Source organism: Littorina saxatilis, linkage group LG8 (genome assembly GCF_037325665.1).
Source record: "Littorina saxatilis isolate snail1 linkage group LG8, US_GU_Lsax_2.0, whole genome shotgun sequence".
Lineage (NCBI taxonomy): Eukaryota > Metazoa > Mollusca > Gastropoda > Littorinimorpha > Littorinidae > Littorina > Littorina saxatilis.
In genome coordinates this window covers 70,528,834-70,539,287 of record NC_090252.1, presented here as the reverse complement: position 1 = coordinate 70,539,287, position 10,454 = coordinate 70,528,834, and the positions used below count along the sequence as shown (strand labels likewise).

Sequence of the window (10,454 nt, the reverse complement as noted above, 5' to 3'; positions counted from 1 at the left end):
ATGTGAGAAAATCGAGTGGTAAAAAAGAGGAAGCCTTAAAAGGGGAGTGAACTTTCAGAGTTTATGAATGGAAAATCTGTGAACACAGGGTCTTGAAAGGGTTGATGGTCTAGTCAGGGTGGATGGTCTAGTCAGGGTGGATGGTCTAGTCAGGGTGGATGGTCTAGTCAGGGTGTGTGGTCTAGTCAGGGTGGATGGTCTAGTCAGGGTGGATGGTCAAGTCAGGGTGGATGGTCTAGTCAGGGTGGATGGTCTAGTCAGGGTGGATGGTCTAGTCAGGGTGGATGGTCTAGTCAGGGTGGATGGTCAAGTCAGGGTGGATGGTCTAGTCAGGGTGGATGGTCTAGTCAGGGGGGGTTGTCTTAAAAGTAGGTAATACTTTATCGGGTAGGTTGGTTAGGGGAGAGGGGGGGGGGGCAAGAAGGGAGCGAGTGTTCTATCTGGTGGGTATAGGGGAGGGAGTCTGCTATTGGTAAGGAGGGGGGGAGGGGGGTCTTAAAAAGAGGGGGAGGGGGTTCACTGTAATCGGACATGACGAAGGCGAGTCATAGTAGCATTTGCTTTTTTTGTTCTTTGTTGATGTGTTTTGTTTTAGAATTGTTTTGTGATCTTTTGTTTTGAGGTTGTCTGTTTTTCATTTACCTGCTGGATAAAATGGCAGTTATCTCCCTTCTGGATGGAGGGAATTTCAAGTTGGTCATTTACTGCATACTGTGTATTCTTCAACAGATTTTAACCTAATTATGTAGAGCGTGTGTGTTGTTTTATATTAAAAATGTGTCACGCGGCCACACACACACACACGCACACACACACACCACACACACATCACACACACACACCACACACACACACATCACACACACATCACACACACACGTCACACACACACACACATCACACACACACACACACCACATCACACACACACACACACAAACACACACACACATCACACACACACACACACACATCACACACACACACACACACACACACAGCACACACACTCACAGCCCACACACGTCACACACACACATCACACACACACACCCAGCACACACACTAACACACCACATCACACACACACACACACAAACACACACACATCACACACACACACACACACACACACACATCACACACACACACACACACACACACACACACACACACACACACACACACACACACACACACACACACACACACACACTAATTAAGACAGATAGAAGAGTAAAAATATTTTTATTCAAACATGTTGTGAGTGATTTTGTTGTTGTTGACAAATGCCTTTTTTGCATTCTACTTTTCAAGCAACATTAAACATTGTAAACGACAGTCAGACTAAAAAGGTTCAGAATCACACTCAAAACGTATGCTCATAGACTGACATAATGAATAGTCAGTTATAGCTATTGTTGAAAGAATTCTGTAGTCTACTGCATATCAAAGTTATTCACATGTGTCTTTACGTCTATAGCACACATTTTCCCATCGCACGCACAGTGAAATATCACAATCACTATTACTTGCTAACTAACTGTGCTCAGTGTTTGTTTATTTCCCTGAAGAGCGAACTAACTGGGCCAAGCAGTCCACGTGACGGTGAACACAAGCCACGTGTCATTTCTCACTGTCAGCAAACAGCACAGCGTAGCAATCCCTCACGCTGAGCAATCTAAGTAGAGAAGTCTACTTCACAAGCTGTCACGTGACTTTCACTGCTTGTTGTCAGTTACTACAGCTATGCGTTGCTCAGAATCACAATAGCCCGCTCAGAGAAAAGTTGCTCTGGATTGGTCTATGCAACGGGCTCACAACGAGGCAAATCGCTTCACGATGACGACGAAAAAAGCACGATTACTGCGAGATATGAAAAATGTTGTACTTCTTAAACTAGTAGACGATTCGGTCAGTGAAATCGTCAGAGAGAATGTAGTTATGATGGGAAATTTAGCTGGGGTAGTCCCTGAACCTTGAAAAGCGGTGGATCCCTCGGGTCACGTCGAAAACCACGCCGAGAAGATCGAAACACGCTACACGGCATCGCAGTGTAAACACCGCCGCCATCTTGGATAACGCGGCGGGCGGTGGGCGAGCATATATATACCAAAGCCGCTCGCTGAGTGCTTCGCGAGCGCTTTCCTGCACTGCCCTAACAAACGGCTTTTTGTCATTCGCACTGCGAGCGACCCGTGGCGAACCGCTCTGGGCAACTCGTCTCTGGTCACTGGTGTTTCAGTGAACAATCCATCACATCCTTGAAGGCTACAAGTGCTACAGTGAACGCTACAACACAGCGGTAAAGTCACAGGTGTCTAGTGAACGCTACAACACAGCGGTAAAGTCACAGGTGTCTAGTGAACGCTACAACACAGCGGTAAAGTCACAGGTGTCTAGTGAACGCTACATCACGGGTGTTTCACTGAGCGATAGCATACACCTTAGCGCTACAGTCACAGGTGTTTCAGGCCATGTCAGTACAGGTGACAGGTGTTATAAGCAACAAAAGACCAATAAACCACACGGCAGTAAATGACACAGGTGTTTCAGTGCACAAAAGACCACAGCGGTAACGGTCAGAGGTGTTTCAGTAAACAATATACCATTACGGTACTTGTCATTATTGTTTTAACAGGGTGACCATCGGTGAAAGTCACACAAGTGGTGCACGTGTCGTGAACATTAAAAAGCCGTGCATCTCAACAAATAAATGCAACAGGGGAAACAGTGTTGAAGGGCAGTCAGCGCGCCAAGATCTGAATGAGGTAAAACACAATCAAGATGACGTCAATTCTTGTTTTGCGTCATAGAACGTGACGAAATCTTGCAAGAAAATCTCCAAGTGATAACATTCTGTGAACAATCCGCGATACCAACCAGGAAGTAAAACACATGTGTTTTGGGCGACACTAATGTTGTTGTTGTTGTTGTTGTTGTTGTTGTTGTTGTGGTGTCGTTGTTGAATCTCCTCCGCTTGTTGGTGGTGGTTGTGGTTGTTGTCGCGTCGCTGGTGGTGTCGGTGGTCGTTGCGGTAGTGGCAGTGGTAGTGGTTGTTGTGTTAGGTTGTGGCGTGGGTAGTCGTAGTGGTCGCAGTGGTTGTTGTATGGGATGGTGGGGTGGTGGTGGTGGTGACAGGAGGCGTGCGGACCGTGATGAGCTGTGTGGTGCAGCGTGATACTGCATTCAGCCTGTCATTATGATCAGTCTGCTCATCAGTCCTCCCTACATCATCATCATCCTGATGTCTGCCCTGTACCACGGCCACCACGCGCCGCTCCAGGCCTTTCACCCAGTCATACCTCGCTACTGTCACTGTGTCCGTTGCCGCCACCACCACGTCCTGCACAGCTCGCTCCCACCTCGCCCAGTTGTGTCTCCAGTCTTGTAACCCCAACACACTCACCGGTACACCTGCATCCTTCAGTCCCTGCACCACGCCGCTAGCTGGTGACGTCACCCGCCCTGCCTCATCCGTGACGTCATCATGTAGATCGTCGCTTCTGGTCAGGACGAACACATCACTGTAGCTCAGCCGGGAGGGACTGTTGGCGACGATGCTACCTGCAGGGAAAGACCGTTGGAACGGTTAAACATCTAGCCTGATAAATATTGATATATATGCAAGCAAACATATGTTACATTTCAAGAAACAACACATCCGTATACTTGTTTTCTGACACCACCCCCCCCCCCCACACACACACACACACACACACGAGCATGCACGCGCACCTGAGTTATAAAATTATCTCAAAGTTTGCAATTTTCAACAAACACAGACAGCAAAACTAAGACGTCATGACGTAATTCTGTATTTTACGTCAATTGAAATGACGTAATTGTGGTTGATGTGCTAGTCTTCTGTTTTCCCTGGCAGACTGATTTTCTCGTGTGTGAGTGTGTGAGGCGGGGGTGGGATGATAACACACCTGTAGGGAAACGGGAATGTTTATACCCTTCACTCAAACCTCCCACAATATCACCACCACCACCACCATCATTATCATCACCACAACCACCTCCACCACCACCACCATCATCATCATCATCACCATCACCACCACGACCATCATCATCAGCTACACAACTCACCCACACCCAGACGGCGCAGCACGGCAGCGATATCCTGACCACACTGTGCGCAGTCCAACGGCCACCGACCTGTGTGAGCGTTGCCATGGTGACTCAGCCGTATCACGCTCAGCCCGTCCCCGGGGGCAGGCACGCCGCTGTCGCTGTAGTCGTGGACAAAGTCATACCCTTGAACTCCTTGCTGTATTTCACGAAGGACGGCGGGCGCCGAGCGGAGGGGGACAGTGAACACCTGTGTCTGCAGTGCTGGGGGTATGTCGTCGTTATAAACAGTGGCACACCACAGGTACAGGTGTGGAACTCGCTGCGCTAGCTGTGATACCAGCTGTATGTTAGCTGGACCAGGCTGCGCTAGCTGTGATACCAGCCGTATGTGAGCTGGACTGTGACACAGAATGGAGACATGGTGTCAGAGATGTGTTACACACAATGGAGACATGGTGTTAGAGATGTGTGTCACAGAATGGAGACATGGTGTTAGAGATGTGTGACACAGAATGGAGGCATGGTGTTAGAGATATGTGACACAGAATGGAGTCATGGTGTTAGAGATGTGTGACACAGAATTGAGACATGGTGTTAGAGATGTGTGACACAGAATGGAGACATGGTGTTAGAGATGTGTGACACAGAATGGAGACATGGTGTTAGAGATGTGTGACACAGAATCGAGACATGGTGTTAGAGATGTGTGACACAGAATGGAGACAGGGTGTTAGAGATGTGTGACACAGAATGGAGACCTGGTGTTAGAGATGTGTGACACAGAATGGAGATACGGTGTTAGAGATGTGTGACACAGAATGGAGACATGGTGTTAGAGATGTGTGACACAGAATGGAGACATGGTGTTAGAGATGTGTGACACAGAATGTAGACATGGTGTAAGAGATGTGTGACACAGAGGAGACATGGTGTTAGAGATGTGTGACACAGAATGGAGACATGGTGTAAGAGATGTGTGACACAGAATGGAGACATGGTGTTAGAGATGTGTGACACAGAATGGAGACATGGTGTTAGAGATGTGTGACACAGAATGTAGACATGGTGTTAGAGATGTGTGACACAGAATGGAGACATGGTGTAAGAGATGTGTGACACAGAATGGAGACATGGTGTTAGAGATGTGTGACACAGAATGGAGACATGGTGTAAGAGATGTGTGACACTGAATGGAGACATGGTGTTAGAGATGTGTGACACAGAATGGAGACATGGTGTTAGCGATGTGTGACACAGAATGGAAACATGGTGTTAGCGATGTGTGACACTGAATGGAGACATGGTGTTAGAGATGTGTGACACAGAATGGAGACATGGTGTTAGAGATGTGTTGCACAGAATGGAGACATGGTGTTAGCGATGTGTGACACAGAATGGAAACATGGTGTTAGAGATGTGTGACATAGAATGGAGACATGGTGTTAGAAATGTGTGACACAGAATAGAGACATGGTGTTAGAGATGTGTGACACAGAATGGAGACATGGTGTTAGAGATGTGTGACACAGAATAGAGACATGGTGTTAGAGATGTGTGACACAGAATGGAGACATGGTGTTAGAGATGTGTGACACAGAATGGAGACATGGTGTTAGAGATGTGTGACACAGAATGGAGACATGGTGTCAGAGATGTGTGACACAGAATGGAGACATGGTGTTAGAGATGTGTGACACAGAATGGAGACATGGTGTTAGAGATGTGTGACACAGAATGGAGACATGGTGTTAGAGATGTGTGACACAGAATGGAGACAGGGTGTTAGAGATGTGTGACACAGAATGGAGACCTGGTGTTAGAGATGTGTGACACAGAATGGAGATACGGTGTTAGAGATGTGTGACACAGAATGGAGACATGGTGTTAGAGATGTGTGACACAGAATGGAGACATGGTGTTAGAGATGTGTGACACAGAATGGAGACATGGTGTAAGAGATGTGTGACACAGAATGGAGACATGGTGTAAGAGATGTGTGACACAGAATGGAGACATGGTGTTAGAGATGTGTAACACAGAATGGAGACATGGTGTTAGAGATGTGTGACACAGAATGGAGACATGGTGTTAGAGATGTGTGACACACAATGGAGACATGGTGTTAGAGATGTGTGACACAGAATGGAGACATGGTGTAAGAGATGTGTGACACAGAATGGAGACATGGTGTTAGAGATGTGTGACACAGAATGGAGACATGGTGTAAGAGATGTGTGACACAGAATGGAGACATGGTGTTAGAGATGTGTGACACAGAATGGAAACATGGTGTTAGCGATGTGTGACACAGAATGGAGACATGGTGTTAGAGATGTGTGACACAGAATGGAGACATGGTGTTAGAGATGTGTGACACAGAATGGAGACATGGTGTTAGAGATGTGTGACACAGAATGGAGACATGGTGTTAGAGATGTGTGACACAGAATGGAGACATGGTGTTAGAGATGTGTGACACAGAATGGAGACATGGTGTTAGAAATGTGTGACACAGAATGGAGACATGGTGTTAGAGATGTGTGACACAAAATGGAGACATGGTGTTAGAGATGTGTGACACAGAATAGAGACATGGTGTTAGAGATGTGTGACACAGAATGGAGACATGGTGTTAGAAATGTGTGACACAGAATGGAGACATGGTGTTAGAGATGTGTGACACAGAATGGAGACATGGTGTTAGAGATGTGTGACGCAGAATGGAGACATGGTGTTAGAGATGTGTGACACAGAATGGAGACATGGTGTTAGAGATGTGTGACACAGAATGGAGACATGGTGTTAGAGATGTGTGACAGAGAATGGAGACATGGTGTTAGAGATGTGTGACACAGAATGGAGACATGGTGTTAGAGATGTGTGACACATGACACATAATGGAGACATTGTGTTAGAGATGTGTGACACAGAATGGAGACATGGTGTTAGAGATGTGTGACACAGAATGGAGACATGGTGTTAGAGATGTGTGACACAGAATGGAGACATGGTGTTAGAGATGTGTGACACAGAATGGAGACATGGTTTTAGAGATGTGTGACATAGAATGGAGACATGGTGTTAGAAATGTGTGACACAGAATAGAGACATGGTGTTAGAGATGTGTGACACAGAATGGAGACATGGTGTTAGAGATGTGTGACACAGAATGGAGACATGGTGTTAGAGATGTGTGACACAGAATGGAGACATGGTGTTAGAGATGTGTGACACAGAATGGAGACATGGTGTTAGAGATGTGTGACACAGAATGGAGACATGGTGTTAGAGATGTGTGACACAGAATTAAGACATGGTGTTAGAGATGTGTGACACAGAATAAAGACATGGTGTTAGAGATGTGTGACACAGAATGGAGACATGGTGTTAGAGATGTGTGACACAGAATGGAGACATGGTGTTAGAGATGTGTGACACAGAATGGAGATACGGTGTTAGAGATGTGTGACACAGAATGGAGACATGGTGTTAGAGATGTGTGACACAGAATGGAGACATGGTGTTAGAGATGTGTGACACAGAATGGAGATACGGTGTTAGAGATGTGTGACACAGAATGGAGACATGGTGTAAGAGATGTGTGACACAGAATGGAGACATGGTGTTAGAGATGTGTGACACAGAATGGAGACATGGTGTTAGAGATGTGTGACACAGAATGGAGACATGGTGTTAGAGATGTGTGACACAGAATGGAGACAGGGTGTTAGAGATGTGTGACACAGAATGGAGACATGGTGTTAGAGATGTGTGACACAGAATGGAGACATGGTGTTAGAGATGTGTGACACAGAATGGAGTCATGGTGTTAGAGATGTGTGACACAGAATGGAGACATGGTGTTAGAGATGTGTGACACAGAATGGAGACATGGTGTAAGAGATGTGTGACACAGAATGGAGACATGGTGTAAGAGATGTGTGACACAGAATGGAGACATGGTGTTAGAGATGTGTAACACAGAATGGAGACATGGTGTTAGAGATGTGTGACACAGAATGGAGACATGGTGTTAGAGATGTGTGACACAGAATGGAGACATGGTGTTAGAGATGTGTGACACAGAATGGAGACATGGTGTAAGAGATGTGTGACACAGAATGGAGACATGGTGTTAGAGATGTGTGACACAGAATGGAGACATGGTGTAAGAGATGTGTGACACAGAATGGAGACATGGTGTTAGAGATGTGTGACACAGAATGGAGACATGGTGTTAGAGATGTGTGACACAGAATGGAGACATGGTGTTAGAGATGTGTGACACAGAATGGAGACATGGTGTTAGAGATGTGTGACACAGAATGGAGACATGGTGTTAGAGATGTGTGACACAGAATGGAGACATGGTGTTAGAGATGTGTGACACAGAATGGAGACATGGTGTTAGAGATGTGTGACACAGAATGGAGACATGGTGTTAGAGATGTGTGACACAGAATGGAGACATGGTGTTAGAGATGTGTGACACAGAATGGAGACATGGTGTTAGAGATGTGTGACACAGAATGGAGACATGGTGTTAGAGATGTGTGACACAGAATGGAGACATGGTGTTAGAGATGTGTGACACAGAATGGAGACATGGTGTCAGAGATGTGTGACACAGAATGGAGACATGGTGTTAGAGATGTGTTACACAGAATGGAGACATGGTGTTAGAGATGTGTGACACAGAATGGAGACATGGTGTTAGAGATGTGTGACACAGAATGGAGACATGGTGTTAGAGATGTGTGACACAGAATGGAGACATGGTGTTAGAGATGTGTGACACAGAATGGAGACATGGTGTTAGAGATGTGTGACACAGAATGGAGACATGGTGTTAGAGATGTGTGACACAGAATGGAGACATGGTGTTAGAGATGTGTGACACAGAATGGAGACAGGGTGTTAGAGATGTGTGACACAGAATGGAGACATGGTGTTAGAGATGTGTGACACAGAATGGAGACATGGTGTTAGAGATGTGTGACACAGAATGGAGACATGGTGTTCGAGATGTGTGACACAGAATGGAGACATGGTGTTAGAGATGTGTGACACAGAATGGAGACATGGTGTTAGAGATGTGTGACACAGAATGGAGACATGGTGTTAGAGATGTGTGACACAGAATGGAGACATGGTGTTAGAGATGTGTGACACAGAATGGAGACATGGTGTTAGAGATGTGTGACACAGAATGGAGACATGGTGTTAGAGATGTGTGACACAGAATGGAGACATGGTGTTAGAGATGTGTGACACAGAATGGAGACATGGTGTTAGAGATGTGTGACACAGAATGGAGACATGGTGTTAGAGATGTGTGACACAGAATGGAGACATGGTGTTAGAGATGTGTGACACAGAATGGAGACATGGTGTTAGAGATGTGTGACACAGAATGGAGACATGGTGTTAGAGATGTGTGACACACAATGGAGACATGGTGTTAGAGATGTGTGACACAGAATGGAGACATGGTGTTAGAGATGTGTGACACAGAATGGAGACATTGTGTTAGAGATATGTGACACAGAATGGAGACATGGTGTTAGAGATGTGTGACACAGAATGGAGACATGGTGTTAGAGATGTGTGACACAGAATGGAGACATGGTGTTAGAGATGTGTGACACAGAATGGAGACATGGTGTTAGAGATGTGTGACACAGAATGGAGACATGGTGTTAGAGATGTGTGACACAGAATGGAGACATGGTGTTAGAGATGTGTGACACAGAATGGAGACATGGTGTTAGAGATGTGTGACACAGAATGGAGACGTGGTGTTAGAGATGTGTGACACAGAATGGAGACATGGTGTTAGAGATGTGTGACACAGAATGGAGACATGGTGTTAGAGATGTGACACAGAATGGAGACATGGTGTTAGAGATGTGTGACACAGAATGGAGACATGGTGTTAGAGATGTGTTACACAGAATGGAGACATGGTGTTAGAGATGTGTGACACAGAATGGAGACATGGTGTTAGAGATGTGTGACACAGAATGGAGACATGGTGTTAGAGATGTGTGACACAGAATGGAGACATGGTGTTAGAGATGTGTGACACAGAATGGAGACATGGTGTTAGAGATGTGTGACACAGAATGGAAACATGGTGTTAGAGATGTGTGACACATAATGGAGACATGGTGTTACAGATGTGTGACACAGAATGGAGACATGGTGTTAGAGATGTGTGACACAGAATGGAGACATGGTGTTAGAGATGTGACACAGAATGGAGACATGGTGTTAGAGATGTGTGACACAGAATGGAGACATGGTGTTAGAGATATGTGACACAGAATGGAGACATGGTGTTAGAGATGTGTGACACAGAATGGAGACAT

The 10,454-nt window shown here is 45.9% G+C and overlaps 1 protein-coding gene across 1 annotated transcript; it reads right to left on the bottom strand.

The window, feature by feature from the left end:
* Positions 1–1,238: 1,238 nt before the first annotated feature.
* Positions 1,239–5,011, bottom strand: LOC138974842 (uncharacterized). Its single transcript, XM_070347567.1, has 3 exons — positions 4,944–5,011; positions 4,099–4,481; positions 1,239–3,567 (listed from the first exon to the last, which is right to left on the bottom strand). The coding sequence occupies exons 1-3, from the start codon at positions 5,009–5,011 to the stop codon at positions 3,065–3,067; spliced, it is 954 nt and encodes a 317-aa protein (XP_070203668.1). The 3' UTR covers positions 1,239–3,064.
* Between the last annotated feature and the right edge of the window lie 5,443 nt (positions 5,012–10,454).